General features: G+C 41.8%; 1 protein-coding gene across 1 annotated transcript in view; it reads left to right on the plus strand.

Annotated features, from left to right (window-relative positions):
• The window catches only part of LOC126473573 (probable tyrosyl-DNA phosphodiesterase), a 99,176-nt gene that overhangs the window by 56,313 nt on the left and 15,814 nt on the right, over nt 1–27,049 (plus strand). Inside the window, exons 6-7 of the mRNA XM_050100712.1 lie at nt 10,015–10,110; nt 24,812–24,982. Of these exons, the coding sequence (XP_049956669.1) occupies nt 10,015–10,110; nt 24,812–24,982 (267 nt within the window). The remainder of the gene's footprint in view (nt 1–10,014; nt 10,111–24,811; nt 24,983–27,049) is intronic.

Genomic DNA, 27,049 nt, shown 5'->3' on the forward strand with positions numbered 1-27,049 from the left:
AGTCTTGGTCTGGCACATAGTTTTAATCCGCCAGGAAGTTTCAGATTGTGGCTGTGTTTTTAGATTTGTACAAACCCTACACCTGCTGGATGACTAGTATGCTCCGTACTCTCTATATGTTGGGCTTCCATGGCCACATGTCCCGTTTCCTTAAGAATTTTTAAAAGACCGAGTTTTCAAGGTAAGTGTAGGTTCTGCTTGTCGGACACCTTTATCCACGAAAACAGTGTGCCTCAGGATTCCGTCTTGAGCATCATCCTCTTTGCTATCGCCATTAACCCTATAATGGCCCGTCTCCTGCCGGGCATCTCGGGCTCCCATTTCATTGACGAATTTGTGATCTATTGCGGTTCTCCATGAGTTTGTCTACTTGAATGGTGTCTTCAGTGATGTCTCGATCATCGTTACTCATGGAGCATCGACAATGACTTTTGCTTTTCTACTGACAGACCAATTTGTATGAATTACTAGCAGTGCATTTGGTTTCTTCCACAATCACATCTTGGGCCTGTTGCTCTTCTGTTCATTGAAACTATGAAATTCCTGGGGCTCATGCTCAATTGGAAACTTTCTTGGTCCTCCCACGTCTTGCCTAGCAGCCTGCCATATGCGGTCTGTCAATGTCTTGTGTGTCCTCAGTGGTACTTTCTGGGGAGCAGATCAAACTGCCCTCCCCGGTTTGTACCGGTCCCTTGTCTGTCTAAAACTAAAAGGTGTTTCATTTATGCATTTGCATGTCCATCCCTCTTATGCCGTTTGGTCACTGGCGCCTTTTACACTAGCCCGGTTGAGAGTCTGTATGCAGAAGCTGCCGAACTAGTGCTGTCCTACCGTCGTAACTTTCTTCTCAGCACACATGTATGCCGTTTGTCTGTCATGCCTGGTCACCGATCTTACGCCTCCTTCTTTGATGACTCCTTTGACCACCAGTATGGGGTGCGTCCCTCTTCTGTTATTTCCTGAAGTTCGCTTTCGGCTTTTGCTCTGGCAGCTTAACTTCACGCTACCTGCCATTTTTCCGATGGGCTCCTTGGCTTCACACAGCAGCCCGTGTTCACCTTGGCCTTCATTTGCTTCCTAAGGACACTAATCCAGCCTTGCTCTGTCACTGTAAGTTTCATGACCTTCGCATGGAACTTCACAATAGTAGCTTTGTGTACACTGATGGTTCTTGGACTGACCGTGGTGTTGGGTGTGCTTTCTTCATTGGCACCGACATTTTTTGGTATCGGCTTCTGGAACACTGCTCAGTATTTACAGCAGAGCTCTTTGCCTCCTATAAAGCCACACAATACATCCGCGACACAGGCTTCTTAATTGCGTCATCTGCTCTGACTCTCTCAGTGCCCTTCAGAGCCTGTGTGCACTGTACACCATCCATCCATTAGTGTAACAGGTCCAGGAAAGATGTCACTTGCTCACTCTTGATGGAGCCGTTGTGCTGTTTATGTGGGTCACTGGTCACATCGGTCTGACAGGAAACAAGGCCACTGACGCTACAGCCTAGCCTGCAGTCCCTGTAGCGGCGCTCGCTAGTTGTTCCGTTCCCTTCGATGATCTCTGTGTTGCGGTCTGTCAGCAGGTCGTGTCACTTTGGCATCACCACTGGTCTCCCCTTCTTGGGAACAAGCTCCTGGAATTAAACCTCTCCCAGTGGCTTGGACGACCTCCTCTCGGCTCTCTCGCCAAGAGGAGACCATTTTAGCTAGGCTGCGTATTGGGCAGTGTCTTTCTAGCCATCACCATGTGTTAAGTGGTGCTCCCCCACCACTTCGCGCTCTTTGCTCTCAACCTTTGCTGGCTCGCCGTTGCATGATGGAATGTCCTTTCTTTAATCACATTCTCATTTATGTTCGCCATCTGAGTTATCAGCCATTTTAGTGAACAACACACAGGCTGTCGACAGCTTTTCACTTTTTATCCAATGTGGTGAAGGACATTTAATTTTTAGTTCAGGACCTCCGTCTCTCTACAGCTTATTTTATGGACCTTTCCCCAAGTTCCTGTTTTTAGCTGTCACTCCTGCTGTCGATTGGGCTTAAGATGCATTAATTTTTAACTCCTTTTTTGTCTTCATGTTCTATGGTTCTAACATGGGCGTGTCTGACCCTAGTTGTTTTTGCATCCTAAAACAAAAACAGAACAAGAAGCACCATAAATTCAGTGAATAAGTTACAAGTTAGACATAACAATATTGTATTAAACCTAGCACACCTTAAATTTAACTTATTAATGTATTTAACTTTTAACTAAATAATGGAAAATCCAATGTGGAATAATGACAATATTATGTAAAGGATAACTTGCTACTCACCGTATAATGGAGATGTTAAGTTGCAGACAGGCACAGCAAAAAGACCGCTAAGCAAGTGAGCTTTCGGCCAAAAGACCTTCTTTTAATGTAGACACCACATACCCATTCACATAAACACAACTCTCTTACACATGACTTCTGTGTGTGGTGGGGTGGGGGGTGGGGGGGTTGTTGTGCCTGTCCGTGACTCAAGATCCACTATATGGTGAGTAGCAATCTGTCTTTTTTGTAAAATTGTCATAATTTTTAACTGATTGCTGATACAGCAATGTATAGTGCTTCCATTTAATAGGATAAATGATAACGATTGAAGACCAGAATTGTGCTATCATACAATGAATAAAGAAAACACTGACAACTGTAGGCAGCATTAAATCAGATTTCATATCATTAATCCAGATGCGCTCATGATTACTTTGTGATACATATTGATAACCATGTAAAAGTCTGATAGGGGCAGTTGCTTTATCCACTTAAAAATTCTATTTTTTTTTTAATTACTATAATTGTCATAGGTCAAATGCACATATTTTAAGATATTCTGAGAATTTTATCTTGGGCCATAATGCACAGACTAGGGGAATAACTCAAAAGTTATAACTAAATTAAACAATGGAAAATCTGGGCTGGAAGAACAACATGAATTAAGATAGTGCTACTCACTTTTCCCCCCAGGGTCTCGCCTCTTTTTGTGAGTGCGTGCTTGGGTACTGCGGGGCCCCAGTTTTTGCAGCACTACTTCGTGTTTCTGTGCTGCAAACCTACACTTCAACTATCTGTTACGTCTGACTTTCCATTGGATTGTCATTTTGCCACAGACCCTGCCAGGACGTGGTTCACAATTTTGGTCTTGATTTCCAGTCACACTTTCGGCTCTATCTTTGCCTTCCATTAACAAGTATACGGTCCCCATTCTTGCGTTTGACCTGCCATCTTTTCCAGATTTTACAGAAGTGCTGTCGTACAGGGAGATCACCCCCCACCCATGTGGTGTATGCTGTCCCTGTGTGCCCTTCCACCCTAGCACCCTTCTTTCCTGTTGCCTTAATATGGCCAAAATCCAGCACGGTAGCCATTGCATCATGGGGGGGATCATCAAGTACCTGCACAGTCATGGCCTCCTGACCATGCAGCGATTGCACTATTGGTGCCTGTGCTGCACACTTTCCACGTGTGCCATGGAGTATGTGCCTGTCGTGGCTGGGGCACAGGGGCTCCCAGCAACGGATTACTGGCAAGGCAGCTGTTGCTGTGGCTGGGTGGCACCCATGTGGAGAGACCCCATTCGGAGTGGATGGTACCATGGTGGATAGTTCGCACACAAACAACTTAAACTTACTCCCGCTGGTGGTCACACAGCCCCAGCAATCTCTCCAATTGGAAAGGCCTCGTATGATACAACAAAGTAAAATCCCAATGCATTCCTTTCCCTAGCCACACCATGAAAGGAATGCAGGACTAGATGACAAGGTGAAAAATCCACCCTGTTGCTCCCCAACACCATAGATGGAACCCTTCATTGGAGTACTTCATTGCCTGCAAATGGCTCCATGCCCGTATCCACTACCTCAAAATGATGGAAGCAAAAATCTTGGGAATGATGCTTCTCAGGGTAGTTTTTGCAAAGGCCGCACCACTGCTGATAATCTGGTTCACCTGGAGTCCGCCATCCAGACAGCCCTTGCATGTCATCAGTACCTATCTTTTTTTAACCTACTGAAGGTGCATGACACAACATTGCATCACCACATCCTTACTACATTACATGAGTGGTGTCTCTGTTTTTGTCAAGAACTTCTTGTTGCACTGTACGTTGTGGGTTCAAGTGAGTGCTTCACTCGGTATCCTCCATACGCAAGAGAATGGGGTCCCACAGGGCTCCGTACTGAGCGTCCCCCTCTTTCTGGTGACCATTAAAGGTCTTTTGGCAGCTGTGGGGTTTCTGATATTGCCCTCCTTATATGCCAATGATTTTTGCTTGTATTATTGCTCTTCTAGTACAGCTGTTGCTGAGTGTCATCTACGGGGTGGCATACAAAAGGCACAGCCATGGACTCTCACACATGGCTTTTGGTTAACAGCCACCAAGGCTTGTGTCATGCACTTCTGTTGCCATTGTACTGCCCACCCGCACCTAGGACTTTACCTAGAGAATCAATTACTTCTTGTAGTTGAGACACACTGCTTTTTGGGACTGGTCTTAGATTGCCGCCTGACATGGCTTCCTCACTTTCACCAACTTATCCGAAAGTGCTGGCAACACCTCAGTACTCCTCACTGCCTCGGTAACACTAGCCGGGTGCAGATTGCTCTACCTTTTTGCGGGCTCTACAAGTCCTGATTCTGTCGCATCTTAATTATAGGAGTCTTGCATATGGTCCAGCATCACCCACGGCATTGCGGGTACTACAGCCCATTCATCATTGTGGGGTCTGACTTGCAACAGAATCCTTCCGAACTAGCCCTGCGAACAACCTACTGCTCGAAGCTGAGTCCCTTCATTACCTATCAGGCACCAATAATAGCTGCTAAATTACACTGTACATGTTCGTAGCTCTCCTGAACACACCAACTATCATGTCCTTGTCCCTGGAAGGGAATCTGCCTCCCACAACAGTGACTGGGTTCACAATTGTTCCACTCCTCCAGTGTCTCTGTTCAGAACTGCAATTTCCTCCACTGTCGCCTCTGGTCAGGGAGACATTCCATGTGCCCCCATGGCTTATGCCCCAACATCGGATTTGTCTTAGTCTTCTTTAGTGCAAAAGTTTCCGTTGACTCCACCATTCTTCGTTGCCTTTTCTTGGCTGTCCTTGAGACATGTATAGGTTCAGAAGTGTTATTCACCAGTGGCTCAACAGTCAATGATAAACAGGCTTTGCTTACAGATATGCATGGTGAATGGTCCACTCTCTGCCAAACAGCTACAGTGTCTTCACTGCTAGCTCTTAGCCATGTTCTTGCACTGGCAAGAGTATTCTAATCTGTAGTGACTTCAGACTATAGACCAGTGCCATTCTCCTCAAACACTGGTTACGGCTATCCAGGATCTTGTCTCGGACCTCCATCAAACTGGACGACCAGTAGTTTTCGTTTGAACCCTCAGTCATGTTGGGATTTCAGGAAATGAATGAGCTGGTTCTGAAAATGAGGTTCCCAGAACCGTACCTTCAGTCGTTTTTATGCCATTGATTGCTTGAATTTTGAACGTGGAATGATCCATCCTGATCTCCCCAAACAAACTGAGGACACTTAAGGAGACCATGAACATGTGGCAGTCTTCCTTGCGTGCTTTTCGCAGGGAGCCCACCATCCTCTGTCGACTCCACATTGGCCGTACTTGGCTGACCGATAGTAACATTCTCTGACTTGAGGATCCCCCTCACTACTAATTTGAAGCCTGCCTAATGGTGGCCCACTTACTCGTAGACTGTTCTAATACGGCTGCTTTGAGGCGGCATCTTGATCTTCTTGACATGCTACCTCTGGTGCTAGCAGACAATGCCAAAGTGGCTGACGTGGTGTCACTTTTGCCCGTGAAGGTGGTTTGTGTTAATCCTTGTAAGGTAAGGCTTTTTGGCCCCGACCACCTGAGGTGTTGGTGGGGCACCCCACTCCTGCCACTCAACCACCCCAGGGGTCTTTTGGTGGCCCAGTCTGGTCTCTACCCTTCCCACCATTTTATTCTTTTTGTTATTTTTTTTCATTTCTCTATTTTAATGTCTTGTCTTGACTGATATTTTAATGGCTTGTCTGTGCTGTCTTTTTTCTGGACTTTTATCTCTGTGTGTGAGGCTTTTTTTTTAATTTTATTTTTATTTATTTTTCTTTTTATAATTGCATTAGGTCACCTTTTGCCTCCTCCTTTGACGACCTCTCCTGGTTTTCCACTTAATGAATGAAGAGACTGATGACCTTACAGTTTAGTCCCTTTCACTCCAAACCAACCAACCAACCAGCCAGCCTGCTACACACTTCATGGGGACGCCTTGAGCAGTGACCAGGCACATTTGAAAGTGTACTGTTAGATAAGCTATCAGACAAAATTGTTTGATAGATGTACATGTTCATGCATAAATAAAGCTCACCGCACATGGCCATTGTCATCTCACGGCACTGAGACCCACTTGAGGTGGGCAGTGATATTAGCTGGGGTGAGTAGTAGGGGTACAGGTAAGGCATTGGCTGGGTAGGAGAAATATAGCAGGGTAAGAATGGGGGAAAATGCTGCAGTTCTGTCCTGGGAGGGTGCAGTGATTTGCCACAAACAGGATGGTGGGGGAAGGACTGTGTTGGGGAGGAGGAGGGAGGGAAGTAAAAAAAGGGAAAAAGACTATGCAGATGCACAGGGCGGGGGGGGGGGGGGGGCAGGGGGTGGAAGACATGTGGGACAGGAGTGGTAATATAGAAGGAGATAGAGGCAGATGGAGTATGGGTACAGGGACTTGTTGCGCTTAAGGCCCGGGAATTTACAGGAATGAAAGATTTGTTGCAAGGAGGATACCCACCTGTACAGTTCAGAAAAATTGGAATTGATGGGAAGAATCCAGATGGCACAGGCTGTGAAGCAATAATTGAAGTTAAGCACACCGTGATGGGTTGCATACTCAGAAACTTGGTGGTCCAGCTGTCTGTTGACCACAGTTTGGTGGTGGCCATTCATGTCTTAGTGTTCATGCCCATGTAAGATGTTGCACAATGGTTGCGGCTAACTTGGTAGACCACATGGCTGCTTTCATAGGTGACCTTGCCTTTCATGGGATAGGAGATGCCTTTGGCAGTACTGGAATAGGTGGTGGTAGGAGGATTTGTGCATCAGGGTGTATTGCAGGAATATGAGCCATGGTACAAGAGGTGGGGATCAGGGGTGGAAGAGGGATTGGCAGCATAATACCACTGTGGGAGGGGTGGGGAGGATATTTCTCATTTTTAGGCATGACAGGACAGAATCAAAACCTTGTCTGTCATTCAGTTTCTGTGTGTTACGTTTCATTCACCAATAATTTTGTTTCAGCCAGTATTATCAGTTTTGTACAAAAATGTACAGTTTCATGACCACACAGTGATCCACCCATTATCATTGTAGCATAATTTGCTACATATAATACAAAAAATATTTCAAACTGATACACATAATTAGTCTAGTAATTGCTGTTTTTTGATATAATAATATTCCTGAGCTTCACATGATAAATTAGAAAAAGTAACATTTAATCACACGTGTGTGGGTGTTAAAAGTATTCGTAATATGTTGCTGTCGGACAGTTCATTAATCTTTAACATATCAATTACATCTCAAAGTGTAGTTCTAAATGTAGAAAAAGTCACTGTATGTAATAGATTGTGTAATAAACCAGGGTACCAACCAGAGGCAGGTGTATGAAGAAGCTGTTGTTCATATTATAGTCTTTGTTAATAATTGTTTACTCTAATTTGCCAGCATTTTAAAGCAGAAACAACAAGGAAACTTTTTCTCCTCCTCCCCCCCCCCCCCCCCAATAAAAGAAAACTCAGAACTCGCTCTCTCTCTCTCTCTCTCTCTCTCTCTCTCTCTCTCTCTCTCTCGTGTGTGTGTGTGTGTGTGTGTGTGTGTGTGTGTGTGTGTGTGTGTGTGTGTGTGTGTGTGTCATTGTCTTCATCACAAGACTTTTGCATCATACAACACTGTGGAAAATTCATTGTAGGAACACAGAGAAATATGCATTGAAATACTCACTTTCCCCGCAGTTTTTTAAATGAATTTGTTAATATAAAAACTACACAATGGAAACTCCAGGTATGAATATCCACAATGTGGGAAAAGACAGATTGCTATTTACCATAAAGAAGACACATCAAGTTGCAGACAGGCACAATTAAGATACTCACACTTAGCTTTGGCCATAGCCTTCATCAGTAATACACACACACACACACACACACACACACACACACACACACACACACAAAGCAAGCAAGTAATCACACCTCATGCACACGTGACTGCCAACTAGAGAGAGATGAACGCTGCCTGGTGAAGTGTGCAGGGACTAGACTGCCAATAGCCGCAGCGTCAGGAAGTTGTGGGTCAGGGAGGTGGGGAAAACAGAAGGAAAAAAAAGGAGAGGAGTGAGGAAAGATGGGCAGATGTGTTGGCAGAGGGCTGCAAATAAAAAGGATGAGAGATGAGAATGGGGAGGCGATTATAGGACAGAGGAGGTGGAAACTGTTGGGTGGAGGGTGCGGGGATAGTATTTTACTGTAGGTTGAGGCCTGGACAATTATGGCAGCAGAGAATTTGATGTAAGGATAATAAGGATAACTTCCATCAGCACAGTTCAGAAAAGCTGATGGTGGAGGGAAGGATCCATATGGCTTGGGTAGAGAAGCAGCCATTGAAATAAAGTGTGTTATGTTCAGCTGCATGTTGTGCCACAGTGTGCTCTTGACCACATTTTGTCAGTGACCTTTCATGCTGGTGGACAGCTGGTTGGTAGTCATGCCAATATAAAAAGCTATGCAATTATTGCAGCAGAGCTGGTAAATGACATGGGTGCATTCACTGGTGGCCTGGCCCCTGATGGGGTAGGATAAACCTGTGACAGACCTTGAATAGGAAGTGCATGGTGGGTAGATTGGACAGGTTTTGCACCTGGGTCTTCCATAGGGGTATGATCCTTGTGGCAAGGTGTTGGTATTGGGAGTGGCATAGGGATGGACTAGGATGTTGTGGAGGTTGGGTGGACAACAGAACACCACTTCTGGAGAAGTGGGAAGTATCTCGGGTAGGCTGCCCCTTATTTCAGGGCACAATGATAGGTAATCAAAGACCTGGCGAAGGATGTGATTCAGTTGTTCCAGTCCGGGGTGGTACTGGGTGATGAAGAGGACACTCTGGCTCTTGGGAGTCGTGGGAGGACTGGGGGTGTGAGGGGAAATGGCACAGGAGATCTGTTTGCGGACTAGATCTGGGGGATAGTGCCAGTCGATGAAGGCCTTGGTGAGACTGTCAGTATGCTGAGCAAGATAGTTTTTGTCACTGCAGATATGCCGTCCCTAGGTAGCCAGGCTATATGGGAGGGAGTTTTTGGTGTGAAAGGAATTACAGCTGTCAAAATGCAGGTACTGTTGATGGTTGATGGGTTTAATGTGGGCAGAGGTGCAGATGGAGCCATGAGAGAGGAGGTGGTCAACATCTAGGTCGGTGGTTGGTTGAGGAGGACCATGGCTGTTACGAATTGCAGTGACTACCTGGCAGAAGGCCTCTGCCAGAGTGATCCGTCCTAGAAGTCCAACACAAACTCCAATTCATGCTTAAAGCCCTAGGCCCTTCCCAGAACATATCCGCTGAATCCATTTCTCTCCTCAGCCCTATAATACCCCACACACTCAACTTCTACATGCTCCCCAAATCCACAAATCCAACGATCCTGGACATCCAATTGTGGCTGGTTATTGTGTCCCCATTGAAAGAATTTTGGCCTTCATTGACCAGCACCTCCAACCAGTTGCTTGTAATCTACCTTCCCACACCAGAGACACCAACCTCTTGATTCACCGACTGGTTTGTTCATTTATTACAAATTCATGTGTATGTGCATGTGTGTAGTGTGTGTAATACCGTTGCTTGGAGACTGTCTACGTAATTTCTTCCTGCTTATTGCAGAATCTTTAATTGTCATAAAAATAAGCACTGAGTTTTGGTATGTATTGTTTTGCAGGAAAATGTCCATCTTCTGTTATGATGATGACAGTGTGAGAGTTGTTATCAGTACAGCTAACCTCATTGCATCTGACTTCGAGAACAGAACTCAAGGGTAATGCACACATGTATTTTTACTTTACACAGAACTAAAGGGTAATGAACACATGTATTTTTACTTTACTTATTGACTAACATTATCTAGAAGAAAATGCAACAATTCACTAATAATCAATTAAAAGGTAGAAAATGCATGGAAATAAAACAAGATTAGTCATCAACCTTAATCTTGTTTTGAACTTAACAATATGTTTTATTTGCATTCTATTCCTATGAAGATCAAAATAGTGCTGAAACATGACATTATATTGCAGTATGTTGTAGAGACACATTGTAGATAACTGATCAGTTCACACAACAGTCGTATATCGCAGCACAAGGTGTTCAGCAGTCTGTTCTCTCTTCCCTAGTTCATATGGTGTCTGGTGGCATCATCATTGGTAGTGACATTACTTTGTAGCTATTTTTCAATGTGGTTAAAAATTCTTTGAAGGTGTGGGATATTTGATGAAGATTATAGAGGACAAATAATAAGCATATTTCATGCTTTCAGTTTTGGATTTTTTCTGTAAAAAAATACAGGAAAGAAAATAGTGGCAACTATTTATTCACTACCGATACAAGAGAGTTACATGTTTGCACCTGTTACTGCCCTTCAAAGTAGTCACCAGCGTTGTGTAGAACCCGTTGCCAGCGATGTGGAAGGTGTAGTATACCGTTAGCAGAGCCTGTTCTGTTGATGGTGCGAATGGAGCCGTCTACTGCGTGTCAAATCTCTGGAACAGTTCTGAAGCGAATGCCAGGAAGTGGTTCCTTCATCTTTGGAATCAAATCAAAGTCACAAGGACTTAAGTCCAGGGAGTATGGTGGATGATACGGTACTTCCCAGTCCCATCGAACGAAAAGAGTAGCCACAGTTTGTGCTGTATTCGCCCGTGCATTGTCGTTCAAAATGATGGGTGGGTTGCTCAGAAATTGTCACTGCTTCTTTCGCAAAACTGGTCGCAGGTGGTGATCCAGAAACGAACAGTAATACTGTGCATTGACAGTCTGCCATGGTGGACCATAATGTGTTAGGATAACACCATCACAGTCGTACATGAGAATCACCATGCTGGGACTCTGACGCACTTTCAACTTTCGCGGCAACCCATAATGATGCCATTCATTGGATTGGCGTTTCAGCTTTGCCTCATATGAAATGGCTCATGTCTCATCCAGTGTTATGATATGGCGTAAGAAAGCCTCTCCTTCACGCTCATAGCACTTCAAGTGCGTCTGAGCAGTGTTGTAACTCATTCACTTCTGCATTTTCGTCAAGTTGTGCAGAACACATCGTGATGCAATTTTTTGCATGCCCGGGCGTTCCTTCAGGATGCGAAGCACAATCGTATGCACTAATCTGGTTTCATGGGCGAGCCCACAACTCCTATGGCATTGGTCACTGTCCACTACCGCGGCAACAGCATGCATTACTCCTTCAGAGACGCTAGGATGACCTGCATGATGTATGTCCGCCACATTTTGCTGACCTTCATTGAAGGCTTTTACCCAACATGCCACTATTGTGTACAACAATCCCAATTCCCAGTATGCCTCTTGAAGACCTTGATAACACTGTCGTGCTGTACGACCTCTGGCACATTCATTCTTGATCCAACTCCATTGTTCCTGTTTTGAAAACATAGTGACATCATTACGTTAGACCGCTCGCTCGCAAGTGACTGTGTCTCCCTCGATTGTTCGCACGCCAGTGACGTGCAACGGGCGAGTCCATTTGCTCAGAGGTAAGGTAGGTATGTCAACAACACGTGCTCTAACATTCTGACAGCTTAAAGTGTGAGTTTGGGTCTGGGTTATACTGATTTATTTCACAATACCGCCTTCCACTTCTTTACGAGGTGACTTATTTGGAATTTTGCAGCCCCTCTTCTTTACGGGATAGTCGGCTGCTGGAAAATCTCTTGACTACTTCTCCATCGAATAGCGCTAGGCACAGTAACTTTTAAGCGTCTTTCTACTTATAAAATGAGTAGGCATACAAACTTTCCTTTTTGTCAGTTAATGATGTATTTAACTTTCATGCACAATATAATTCACACTTTCAACATATGTATGTAACTTTCTGTAAGTACCTCATACGATCAAACATTAGAAACAAAATGTGTTACAGTTAAAAGAAAGTTGGCTTGACTACCATGACTTTCTTAAAATGAATCAGAAATACGTCTTGCCTCTATGAAGGCTGAGTCAAGAGCCTATAAGAGTACTTTAGGTAGGATTTTACCATACCATACTCATATCTAGAATATTGTGTGTTCGAGATGGTAGAAGGCTGAGTGGTTCTAGAATTTACACAGAAATTCACGAATCACTACGTATCACCCCCCCACAGATTGACCACGCGATATTTTATACATAATCATTATGCAAGTAATATAACTCGTAATAACATTTCATATCTTAACATTATACATTTTTCTTTACATATGTTTATATACGTATCCCTCCTTTCCATAACAATTCTCTGTCCTCTCTGGAACAATCTTTTGCTTATTATCTCTCTATTCTTTTCTTATTTTACTTTATTATTAAGACATGAGCATTTACTCGTAGTTTTAGTCAGCTTTACTAATATTTAGGAATTGGGAGGACTCTTTTTCTTTTCTTTATTTCCTATTTCAACCACAACTTCAGGAGTTTGACACATGAGTAATTTATTTTCTATTCTTATCTTTTTGTGTTACCTTTTTCCTAGGATATACTATTTTCGTTAGTTGTAGCTTGGAGGAACTGTGGTCGAAATGAAAGTGTTCTTTTGAAACTCATTTACTTCCACGGAACATAATAATGCTGTAGTCATTCATAGAATTTACACTTTCCAGAATAATTCCTATAAATTTTGTGACTTTTGTCACTATACTGTCCCCTTCTCCAAGGATCAGAATCTATTCCCCTGCTTGTGGGTCGACCTTATGAGAGTACTTCCTCTTTCCATTCTGGTAGGTACACCCCTTACAAAACATCTCTAATTTTTAGGCCACAGATCGTCCTATCTCCACGTAGGTACATCTGCCCTTTATACTTGGTGAATGCCGGGTACGTCCCCCTTATCCTTTCTGAGTAGGCCTTATGGTTCATTACCCTAATATACATTTCGATTTATACCATAATTAAGTTTCTTCTGGCAAAGCTATAAATCTATTTTAAACTTTGCATTCATTTGTTAATATATCATTCACTCCCTAGAGTCCTCCTCTGCTTATCAACTTCTGTACTTTATTTTATACAACACACACACTACTTACGTCCCACTATCCTTCAGTTCATCAGAGTTTTTATTGCACTGGTGTTGCTGATGCCTTTAAGCACTTCTCCTTATGTATATTCGATGTAGAACAGTCATAACTCCCCATATATGTGTGTGCAGAACAGTCATAACTCCCCATATATGTGTGTGCATAATTCCCTGTACACATGCCTTTTCCCCTACAACACCTAGAGGTTTTCACATCGTGACAGGCTTTGTCTTATATAATTTAATGTTTGCGTAGAAGTGTATATTTGTGTATATGTGGATGCGTGTTCGTGTAGTCTGATTCTTCGGCCTTCTTATCTAAAGATAAGATGTAGGTTGTTAGTAACCATGGAAATAATGAAGGTCTTCAGTGACAGAAGTTTATGGATATGGAAAGAGGGAAAAGATAGACAGGTCCTCAAGATGAGAAGTATGAAAGGAAAAAATAGATGTGGTTGCTAGGTTTGAAGAAGAGAAAGAAGATAGCCCCAAAGATAGGAAACCCTTCCCACCCCCCCTTCCCCAGGATCCCTACCTCTCAGGTACTTGAGTGAGACAACAGAGGAGGTTTGGTGTTAAATCGTATCCTACAGAATGGACTTGTCCCACCTTCACCCATTGATGTACCTGAAGGAAATACTAGCAACCCTATGGAAATGGCAAATGTAGAAGAATTAGGCACACTTGTTTGTAAAGATTGTTTGAAAGGTGTGATGTATATTTTGTGTTAGTCATGATTTACCCCTTTCAAAATTTATACAAACCCTCTCATCTATATCACATCTCACAAAAGGTATAAAATACCCAATACAAAATAGAAAATCTATACAGTACGGTATAACAGTTGTTCGGCTAGTCACATCTTATTATGTTTTCCACAATTATATTGCTCTATTTAGTTTATTTTGTCTAGATATCACTGTTTTTTGTGATTCTCTTAAGTCGGTCTCTATGGTCATATCCTGTTTAATACAACATTAGGTGAAGATACCCTTTTTCTACTTTATCTGGATAAGCTTAATCTCCTTCCACAGGTCGTCCATACCCTATGTGGTATCATTAAGTTTGGAAGAAGGGACAGGTAATATGTTCCCAGATGTTATTCTCTCAGTAACTTTTCAATCTATAATTTCTCCAAATTGTTCCTCCATACTAAATGCATTTATATCAGAGTTGACTATTTTCTCTTTGAAATTCCATTCTACATTATCTACTCGTGTACTGACACCTGTAATTTGTGATTGAATGATCATCATTAACTAATTCTGCTTATCTACACTCTCTTTCAAAGTATACAATCCATGCCTTACATCATTATACTTAATATTTTACACATTTTCGAAAGGTCCTAACTTTTCAATAAGTTCTGATTCTACATTGTTACATTTGTTCGCAATGTCCAGTTCTAACCTTTTTGATAAATTATGCAAATTGTCATTCTGTTTCTGACTAAGGTTAGCAAACATGATTTATATGAGTGGTTAAAGAATTTGTCAACTCGTTCTCTAAATCTATTTTTAAATTCTCTACTTTAATACTTATAGTGTCAAATTCAGCTTTCAAAGCACCCATGCCTTTGCATAGATTACTAAATTCTTTACTTTGACAGTCTACTTCGGCACTTAACAAACCTAAATTTGATGTTTGAATATTGAGAGTTTCCCTCTGAGCATTTAAAGCCTCACTCTGGGTATTTAATTGCGAATCTAATGAGTTTAACTTAAGACTCTGAGTATTTAATTGAGAATTTACCAAACCTAGTTCTTTACTAGAGTTGCACTCTGAGCTTTGATTAAATTTATCAACTCAGCCCAGTCAGGCCCTTCTGTGCTAATTTTCAAGGCCATAGTCTCTCCAACCTGTTGTATATTTTCCATACTCTTGTATGCTTTAGCTTTCGTAAGCATTTAAAACTAACTTTAAATATGATAACTATACAAATAAAGTTCACTCAAAAGTATCTTGCACCACTTCATACTAAAGTAATGAAGTTTTGTTTCTCGCTCACCCAGCGTAAAAGTCTTATAGCATAGGTGAGCAGATGTAGAGGCAGGTCAGCACTTACTGGTGCTGGCGGCGTCAGATGTATGTTGGTTTCCGTGTCTGCGTCCCCGCGATGTGTGAGAGAGCTGTATACTTCCTGCACTCGATCTTCATGGTTGAGGTGTTCTATGCATATTTCTTCTTAGACAAATACGTCAAAATCTTCTTTGATGTTTTATTGTTGTGAATTTTTCATGTCTTCGCCATTTACATTCAAATTTTGCTCCATTAGATACTTGAACATATTCCAATGTCTCAGAGTAAATCCCTTGTTGTATTATGTTTGGGTGCTATGGCAACAGACAACAGCTTCTTTTCTTGTTTTTGACTGAAAATTCCTGTTTTTTTTTTTCACAAAGGTCAACATGTTCTAAAGTTCTGATGACTTAAAATGTGAAAGTAGACATACAAACTTTCCTTTTCGTCAGTTAATGATGTATTTGACTTTCATGCACAACATAATTCACACTTTCAACATACATATGCAACTTTCTGTAAGTATCTTGTACCATCAAACATTAGAAACAAAATGAGTTACAGTTAAAAGAAAGTTGGCTTGACTACCATGACTTTCTTAAAATGAATCAGAAAATACATCTTGCCTCTACCACGGCTGAGTTGAGAGTCTGTAAGAGTACTTTTCCAACTGTTCTTGTTTCACATAGCAATAGTCTATAACACAATAAGCACAGAGTGGCATAAAAACTCCCTGGTTCGGGAATGTCTCATAACAGATAAGTGTAACCCCAAATGTTTGCGTGGTAGAGTAATTATGGTGCACGCATATGTTGAGACACTGTTTGCACAGCAATCACCGACATAGTGTAACTGAGGCAGAATAAGGGGAACCAGCCACAATTCAACGAGGCATATGGAAAACCACCTTAAAAACCATCCACAAGCTGGCCGACGCACTGGACCTCGACACTAATTCGCCGGGTGGATTCCTGCCGGGGACCAGCATGCCTTCCCATTTGGGAAGCAGCACGTTGGACCACACGGCTAGCCGGGTTAGCAGAAATATTGTGAGTCTGACCTGTTATTTATGTATGTCACCCCATCCTCGTCAGTCATCGCTGACCCGCTAGTATGACCTCCACTTGGCTTTCATATGTTTAACCTGGACTCTTATCACACGATGATCCAGTGGATTTGCAACTGACATTACCATCACGTACTGCAAATACAACTTGTTTCCTCTTATTCTGCGTTCTGTCATGCTCTTCAAGAAACGCACTTCTGTGATAACCACTCTCCAATGTTTTGTGGTTATTGGGCATTCTTTCAGAACCATACTGACCACTTAATAGCACCTGGAGGGGCCTGCACTTTGATTTGCACTAGTGTCTGGATCTCCTTCATACTAACCTGGAGTGCAAACGACCCCAGCAGTCACCATATGCAAGTCTACTTCCATCCAGGTAGGCGACTTTCTTGTGTTGACCTGCCTACATTAATACGGCAACTCCCTCCCTGTACTTCCTCCTCGGGGACTTCAATGCACACCGCTTTGCCAGGTAGGGGTCTTCTAATTGACCAACTTATTACAGACTTAGATTCACGTCTCCTCAGTGACAGTTCCCTTACCCATCTCAGCAACACTCATGGTACCTTTTCTGCTATCGATCTCTCAATCTCCTCCCCTGCTCTTGTGGCTTTCCCACATTGATTACCTAGGCAAACAGGCCTCCAAGTTGGACAGCTGACTGGTCTTAATATACGTCTACTGTGCACTTAAATACCTCTCGCCCGGACTACATCGATTTTGTCGTGCAAGACGTCTCTGCCAGTCTTCTTCATGGTACTGGCACTGCTATCTCCCTATCCACAGGTTCACCTCATTGTCGACCAGTACTGTGGTGGACCAAGGACATAGCAGTCGCTATCCAGGACTACTGGCGGGTGTTGCAGCGATTTAAACGACACCCTTCACAGAAAACCTTAAAAATGATAAGTGTCTCTGTGCTTATTAAGCAGAGTAAAAAAGGAATGATGGGAGTGGTATGTTTCCTCCTTGGGAGCATGTGCCTCTTCATCGACGGTTTGGTCCAAACTCTGTAGCCTTCTGCGCCGGCAGCGACAATCAGCTATCCTACAGGGTGCTCTGTACTGATCCGTCGGTCCTTGCACTTTGCAACAGTGCCCTCTTCCTATTCTGCTGCCTTCCTCCAGCAGAAATGACAAGTTGAGGAAACCCCCTGTGTTTCAACCCCCACCAAGCTGAATCGTATAATGAACCCTTTACTGAATGGGAATTGTTGCAGGCTCTTACCTCTTCACATGACATGGCCCCAGACCTGAATTCCATCCACAGCCAGATGATCCAACACTTGGACGTTACTCAGAGGCAACATCTACTCAAGGTTTTCAACACATTTGACTTATAGGTGCCTTCGCCTTGCAAGGGCGAGACAGCCGAGCTATCCCTGCCCTTAAGTCCAGGAAGAATCTGTCGTCTTTCGGCAGCTACCGCCTGATTAGCCTGACCAATGTACTTTGTAAACTGCTTGAGAGAATGGTTAGCATCCAATTATGCTGGATACTCGAGCCTTGGGACTTTTTGTCCCCATATCAGTGTGGCTTCTGGGAAGCACGATCTACAACTGACCATTTACTCGGATTGCAAACAGCAGTCTAGCAGGCTTTCAATAACTGCCAGCACCTTGTCACGGCCTTCTTTGACCTACTTAAGGCATATGATACGGCTTGGCACCATTACATTTGAGTCACCCTCCATGACTGAGGCTTTCGCGGCCTCCTTTCAATTGTTATCCATGAGTTTTTATCCGTCTGGTTCTTCCAGGTTCGAGCTGGTACTTCACTCAGCATTGCTCAGATTCAAGAGAACAGTATCCCACAGAGTTCTGTGTTAAATGTCACATTCTTCCTCATCACCATCAATTGGCTTGTAACATCCGACGGGTCTCTGTATGGGCCCTCTCCCATGGCTTCCACTTTTCTCCCTTGAAAATGCGGGTTATGCATTTTTGCTGTCGACCCACAGTACATCCCGATCCAGAACTTTATTTAGGCGGCCAGCGCCTAGATGTTGTAGCACAGTCGTGTTTCTTGGGCCTTATTTTTGATAAAAAGCTGACGTGGTTGCCCCATATTCGTCACCTGAAAACTACCTGCATACAGAAGCGTAATGCTCTCTTCCTCGTGGCCCACACAGCTTGGAGTGCAGACCTTACTACTTATCTCCATCTTTACCATGCTTTGGTTTTGTTGAGACTAGATTATGGTTGTCGGGTTTATGGCTCAGCAGCTCCTTCCATTTTGCAACTACTTGACTGTGTTCACCATAGTGGGGTGCACCTGGCTATTGGTGCCTTTCACACTAGTGCCGTTACAGTCTCTTACAGATGCTGGGATTCCCCCTCTACTTACGACAGAACCAATTCCTGATTTCTTACACAATCGCCATTTGACGATTCCTGGACCATCTCGTGTACCTCGTCCTCTTTGCAAACAAGGGTTGTCTACCTCCTGATACCAGCAGTCAATTGGGATTGCTGGCTGGAATGTGTCTCACTTCCCTCTGTCAGGATCTCCATCTCCAGTCACTGTAAAGAGCCCTGTGTATTTCCTCCCTCCCACCCCTCCACCCCCCCCCCTCCACCCCCCCCCCCCCCCCCCCCCCACCCACCCACCCACCCACCCGCCCCCTTCCTAGGATGTTGCCTCGACCACAGATTAGGACCGACCTATTCCAGGGTGCTAAGGTCTCTGTCGCCCCTGTGATATTCTGGCATCTTGTACGTTCCGCCCTTGAAGAGTTCCAGGTGCTGCCATCTTCTACATTGATGGTTCAAAAACAATAGATAAGGTGGGATACACTTTTAGGTCTCCTACTGGCATGGAGCCAGGGTAGGGTGGTTGTGGTTGGGGCCTCTCTTTGTGTTTTCTAGATCTGGGACCCATGACCATTTTCCCTTGAAGATCTCAAAGGTATTCTTCAAGTTTTGGAAACAGGCAAAAATCAGATGAGGCCAAGTCAGCACTGTATAGAGGATGATCTATGAAAGTGAACCCAAGGCACTGGATTGTTGCAGATGTCGCACCATTCATGTGTGATCTGGCATTTTCACACAGAAGGGAGGGTGCTCCATGTGTGGATGAACTATTCGAATTCATGCTTTCAGTTTTCTGAGGTTCTGTTTCTCAAGCACCAACATAGTTGCGTTAAACACCACCGTGTTAACACGCTACAATTCGGAGCCCTCTAGTGACAGAGGGTTCCAATTTGCATCAGAGAAGCTGGGTAATGGTCGAGTAATATGCATGACGTGTAATAAGTCGACCAATGTTGAACAAAATTTAAAAAAATTGTAAGCAGACTTTCCATCTCTCCCTCGTACATTTCCTGAAGATTCTTCCAATGAATCTCAGCCTTGTATATGCCTTTCCTGTAATTAGCTTATGTGGTTTTTCCACTTTGAATTGCTCTGTCCAAGTACTCCTAGATATACTATGGAAGTAACTACTTCCATTGATTGATCTGCAGTTATGTAATTGTAAATAATAGGTCTGACTATGTATATGCATTGTTTCATTTACTTACGTTTGGGGTAAATTGGCTTTCCCTGCACCAAGCGTTCACCCTTTGCAGATCTCCCTGTATTTCTTTACAATTTTCTAGCATTGCAACTTATCATCCATGAAAAGCCTCATGGAACTTCCGATGTTGTCTACTGTGCCGTTTGTCTATATTGTGAAAAGTAATGGACCTATAAATCCCTTGGGGTATGCCCAAATTCATTTTTATGTCTGAAAACTTCTCTGCATTGAGAATAACATACTGTGTTCTGTTTTCTAGAAACTCTTCAATCCAATCACAAATTTGGTCTGATATTCCATATGCTCCCATTTTGTTCATCAGGGGGCAGTGCAGAATTATCGAATACCTTGTGGAAATTGAGGAACGCAGAATCTACCTGGGCACTGGTATCTGCAGCCTTTTGGATCTCATGATCAAACCGAATGAGCTGTGTTTCATGTGGTTGTTGTTTTTGGAATCCATTTTTATTCATACAAAGGAGATCTTCAGTCTCCAGAAATGTCATAATACACAAGCATAAAACGTGTTCCAAAATTCTGCAACAGACTGATGTCAGAGATATAGTCCTATAGTTCCATGCATCTGTTTGAAGACCGATCTTGAAAACGGGAATGACCTGTGCTTCCTTCCAGCGGTCAAGAACACTTCAGCCTTTCATACAGGAACATTTCTCCCCTCCATAGACCTGTGGTACACTGTTGCTAAAAGAAGAGCAAGTTCTTTCACATATTCTATGTAGAATCATATTAGTATCCCATCAAGTCTAGAGGTCTTCCCTCAGTTGACCGATTTCAGTTACTTTTCTATTTCATGGTCACTTATTTTGATATCAGCCATTTTGTTGTTCATTTGAAAACTTAAAGGCGGTACTACTGTGCAATCTTCCTCTTGAAACAGTTTTAAAAGATATTAAGTACTTCAACCGTTTCTGTATTGTCCTCTGTTTCGGTGCTATTATGGTCACAGTGTATCTGGACTGATGGCTCTGATCCATCTTTGTCTAGAGGAAGATGGTTTGGTAGAAAACATTTCTCCTCATGAGAGTTTTTCTATGCAATTTGCGTTTGGTTAATCTGAATCTATTAGCATTCTGAAATAATCCACATATTTGAATCATTTGTTGATGACTACTGCTGTGACTCATTATGTTGCCATCATAGAACACAAAATAATTCATATTTATTCCTGAAAAGTTATTTCTGAAAGCTGATTTAGCACCTGTATGATTTCATTTGTAGAAGTACAGATACTGGGCAAAATAATATGAACATCTGTATAACATAGCTCAAAAGAAACATGGTGTATACTCCCACCCTCTAGTGTTGAAGTGTGCCATCTAATGGTCAAGAATGTGTACACTACAGTCTATTACTAGCTTAGATAGTGGTCAGATGTGAAATTCATTATGGTCTTAAAGCTTTGTTGTTGCTAATCTGTAAAGAGTTCAGAAAATGGATCACTGCTGGTGCCCATCTTGGTGAAGCCATACTAACAAAAACAACCACCCTCAGTGTCAGTAGAAGTATTATACTAATTGTACTGAGAGCCTAAATCAAATAGTGAAAGACATCATTTACCATACACAACAATGACTTCAAAACAGATAAGACCTTGAAGCAAATTGTGGCCAGAAGGCTCAATACGTCAGCACCCCACATAACATCTGAGATGTTTGCGAATCTACAGGAAGCTCTATCATCAAAAATTATCCATTATGAACAGAGTGCAGAAAACATTTATACTATAAATGGCTATTTCAAAATCATTGGCCACACTATGCAATACATTTGAACAATATTAGTGTCGTGAACATACAAATTGGATGTAACAACACTGGGAGAATGTCATCTGCTCAAATAAATGGTAATCCACATTATTCCTGATCAGTGTTTGGAAATGTTGACTTGCTACATCCTACTGGGAAACATGGCAGTGGTTCAGCGATGATAGGCCATGGTTTTTGCCCACTTGTTCTGCATGGGGGTAATTATGTTGGGATTCTGGGTACTATCTTCACCCATTGCTGCAAACTGTATCACCTGGTGAATAACCCATGTACCAAGACAGTAGCACATCCAGTCATACTTTCGGAATTGTTCAAGCTTATTATTATAAAGATACACCACCTCATGTGGCCCCCTCTGTTCCTTGATTGGAATATAATTGAATCTTTCTGGGCTATTTTGGAGCTGAAGCTGCACAGCGAGATCCCATTTTCCGAGAACGCTTTCAGAATTAGTGACCCTTTGGTTGCATTGGGTATGTATCCCCCTGACTGTGGTACGTGACCTGTATTTGTCCATTCCACACAAGGACGTATTCCTCTGACAGCATTGCATGACCTGTATTAAGAATACAAGCTGTTATTCATGGGAAAGGAGAGTCAACAGTCTACTAATAAATACTGTCTCTCTTCACAGATGTTCACATTACTTTGTTCAACATCACTACTTTCATAATGTTGCTGCTCGTCAATGTATACTGATTCTTCTAACACTCTCAGCAATAAGGAAATCCTCAATGAGTTAACATTCATCATATTTCATTACATAAAAATATTTACTTGCCCTCTTGAATACAAGGTCACAAATGTTGCTTGATACACAAGTTCTGTTTGTAATAATGTATTCTTGTGGTCAAAACAATACAGGGATGTGACTGTTCAGGTGTGAGGTGATTTCTATCAACAGGAGCAAAATAGTGAAAATGTAGTACCCAGTTCTTAAAATTATTGATTTAATTTTCCCGTCTGCTATATGGGACAATATCGTACATTCACCACTTTGTTGCTTACAATGTTGCTGCTTTGTAATCACTCCTAAAGATGAATTCTAAATTATGATATCCTGCTGTCATTTTGTCTGAGAGATCTGAGTTCTTTGTTCAAACTAAGTTATACTATCTCGGATGGATTTATCTTATTCTTAAGGAACTATTTGTTGTGGTGTATTAACGTCTGTGTGTGGGTGTTCTCTCTCTCTGTCTCTCTGTGACTAGAACTATAAAACTGATCAATTCAGGGACAGTTTATTCCACTCAATGACCATAACACATTAGACCCTTCATGGAAAAGCCAATATAGAAATGAGCAGTGGAAGAAATGAAGGCATATATGCTCAGGCTCAGAGTGGTTTTACTTGGGAAGTGACCACCCCTAATTGAACATAATTGGTAGTTGAACAAATCTGTGGCACCAGTGTATTTTCTTGTATATCAGTGCAAGTACACATCTGAAGTAGGCTGATTAACACGAGTTGATCACTTTTGATGAGAAACGTCCACTGTATATGAATGCAATTAAAGGTTGAAAAACTATTGTGTACTAATACACCATGGCAAATAGCTCCATAGTGGGCAGGAAGTGTCACTTTATTTATCACATAACTCGACCTTTTTATGTGCCAAAATTTCATCTTTGTCACCTATTGCAGTTGTTCATACTGTCTGTATATCAATAGTATTAACATCAAACACTGTAATTCAACTTCTGTTTTCATAAATGACTTTTGTGACAATCTTCTATCACTACACAGTAACTTACATAGCTAGATAATTGTAGTATAATTGTTGGATACGCAACACAGCAATAATTTGATGATAACTATTCATGAACAGCTTTGTTGTAATTTTTTTTCCAGTCATGTTGTTGTTGTTTTTGTTGTTGTCTTCTGTCCAAAGACTGGTTTAGTGCAGCTCTCCACACTAGTCTGTCCTGTGTAAACTTATTCTCTGCATAAGTACTGCAACATAAATTATTTGAATGTGGTTATTGTATTCAAGCCTTGGCCTCTCTCTCTCTGGTTTTTACCCCCTACACTTCTCTCCATTAGTAAATTGGTGCTTCCTTGGATCCCCCCTTTTTTCCCAGTAGAGTAGTGCCATAAATTTCTTTTGTCCCCAGTTCAATTCAGTACATCATTATTAGTTATTTGACCTACCCATCAAATTTTCAGCAGTGTTCTGTAGATCACATTTGAAAATTTGTTCTTTTGTTGCCCGAACTGTTTATTGTACATTTTTCACTTCATTGCAAGGTTACGCTACAGACAGATGCATTCAGAAAAGAATTTTATAATATTTAAATTTGTATTTGATGTGAACTAAAGTATATTTTTCAGAAACACTTTTCTTTCTATTGGCAGTTTGCATTTTATATCCTCTCTGTTGTTACTGCCGCCATCTTTTATTTCTACCATCATCAGTTATTTTACTGCCCAAATAACAAAACTCATCTACAACTTGTACTGTCTAATTTCTGATCAAATTCCCTCCAATTCACCTTAAAATTCGACTACATTCCATTACTGTTGCTTTAATTTTGTTGCTGTTCATTTTATAATCGCTTTACAAGATACCACCCATTTTGTTCAGCTGCTCTTCCAAGCTGTTTTCCATCACTGACAGAATTAGTGCGTTATTGGCAAACCACAAAAGTTTTTATTTCTTATCCCAGAACTTCAATTTAGTTTTCATGGTTTCCTTGACTTGTGGGGTTTAAATAACATTGGGGATAGGTTACAATCTTGTCTCATTCCCTTCTCAGCTACTGCTTCTCTTTCATGTCCTTTGACTCATGCAACTGCTGTCTGTTTTCTGAAGATGATGTTAACTAATGTTTCATTCCTTGTGTTTATTGCAGCTACCACCAGAATTTCAAAGAGCACATTAAAGAGCAGTATTACAAACCGATTATTGTATTGTAAAAGAAGGTATTAGGTAATTACAAAATAATATGTTAGAATTATTACGTTTGTTGTTGCATAAATAGCTCTTGCACAGCAGAAAGAAGTCATAAGAATTCAGCAGAACTCAACATATGCAGAAGAATTTTAAGTAACACAATTTGATTTTCAGTTTATGGGTAAGCCCAAGATGTCCAAGGATCCCACTGAATGCAGACACTAAAGCAGGTGACTCAATAACAGAATTTCGTGCTGACTTGATGCGATATCTATCCGCGTATCAGATGCCAGTTCTGCAGGAATGGATTACAAGAATACGTTGTGCCGATTTCTCCAAAGTCAGGTAGGTTCATTTCTTTGAGAGCATTACAAATAATTTCATTGACAGGCTTTTTAAATCACATCTAATCAGAAAAAGGAAGGCTTTTATACAGAATATGAGCTAGTGATGCTGGTGTGTGCTTCATGTAGGTTTGCAAAGCCTCCTTCAGTGAAGAGTAAAAAAAAAAAAAATTGTTGTGGTAGGTCTTACCTGTAACTTTGCGCAGCCTGAGCAAATTTTTTCCCTTTGCCATTATTAAATTGTGGCACTGAGTTTCAAATTTGAAAGGATAAAGAACAAGCAAAAGAAATAGGACTTGGAATCAAATAGAAAGAATTGCACAATCACAGTCACATACAATAAATAATAGCAGTAGGTTGTACTAAATGTAAGTCATCACTTTGACGTGAGAGGAATTTATATTAATGGAGTGATAAATTAAATTGAGAGTAATATTGATGGTAATAAAACAGAAGGACCAAGAGAATTGATAGTGCATAAAAAGAAATTAAACAGAGAAATAAAATACCAAAAATAAGCTAAAATTAAAAACAGTTGAAGTAAGTTTTGTGGAATAAGCATATCTGAGTGATTCAGTAGTTGCAACTAAAAGAAGATAGAACAGGTCAAGAATGACATTAGAAGAAGGGACTGAACTTGTGGTGTGCAGAATCTAAGGTAGGCTGTTCCAGCTCATGAGCTCCGTGCTGATCTGTGGAGCGCTTCCTGCTCTGTAGAGCATTGTCACTCACTGTGAACAATCAAAAGGGCTGGCAGCATATGACATGGCAAGGCTTTTGATATGCCTGCCCCACTTTACATAATCACCAACACACATCCTTGGCAGCCATGACATAGCACCATGCTACCTTGCGAAACAGGAAGTTAAGGAAATAAATAAGAAATGACTGTTCTAAAAGAAATTGCATATGTTCATTGGGCATTGAAACTAGATTTTTTCATAACAAGAGCAGAAATATCAGGTGTCAAAGTGTTCACAGGAAATGCAGGGGGTGGCCTTCATTGTTGCGTCCTGAAGAAAAGTTTATTCCTTAGTTTTTATTCTTTTCATTGCTGAGAAAAGCCACTCACAAGAGTACATAGATCTAAACATGCACATGATCTGTGCGATGTTTTTGTGAAGCTTAGGAATTGATTTTTGTTGTAATGAATGATACCACCATGACAGATTCAGCATATTGTAGTATCTGTCTTTCAGCAAAGTTGAATTTCGCAGCTCAGTAACTTTCAACTGGAGTGACGATGGCAAATCATTCGGTCAGACCGAGAAAGGATTGCTTGAACAATTTCATTTGTTTCAAAAATGGCGGGCTCTCAGAATCTTGTCTCAAAAGGCGTGATGAGCTGCTTTATCTTGGGTTAATAATAGCCGAAACTGGTACCTTCCAATAGTTTTAAAGAAGCCCGACGATTGAAGAATGTTAAAATGCCATCACTCATCTGCCTCTCAGACAAGCATAACTTTTCCATGAATGCTCTGATTTCGTTGTGCATGTCAACTGTTAGCTACTGGTGGCCCTGCAATAACAGATTTACATTATTCAGGCACATAATTATGTCAGCTAAGAATGGTTGGTCTGATGTCCATTTTAAATTTTTGAGACAATGCATTTCTTCCCCTTTCATATCAAGAAAGAGATACTTCTTCAAGAATGGCAAAGAAAATGTCAAGAATTTTTCCCCGACTTAGCCAACAAAAGGTGTTGATCATTCAGGAATCCTTTGAACTGGATGTGATTTACACTACAACACCACAGAAAATTCTTGCACTTGATCACAACTTTCATTACATCACCTGCTTTAACTGTTTCAGCCAATAGTGTTGTCTTGAAATATGAAACAATTAACAGTCAAAACGTCTTTTCCAAAATCATTCTCGTGTTTATTTTTTAAACAAGAAGCGAAGCCGTGATGTTGCTGATCCTGATCATTTGAGCCTACAGAATGGAGCTTATCCCAAGGTAAATTCATATTGTCCACTGATTCACAAACAGCTTCAAAAATATTGAGTCCTGTTACGGTGTAATCGAGCAGTACCACATCAAAGAATTCCTCAGTTACCTGCAG

Source organism: Schistocerca serialis, chromosome 4, assembly GCF_023864345.2.
Source record: "Schistocerca serialis cubense isolate TAMUIC-IGC-003099 chromosome 4, iqSchSeri2.2, whole genome shotgun sequence".
In the NCBI taxonomy this organism is placed as follows: domain Eukaryota; kingdom Metazoa; phylum Arthropoda; class Insecta; order Orthoptera; family Acrididae; genus Schistocerca; species Schistocerca serialis.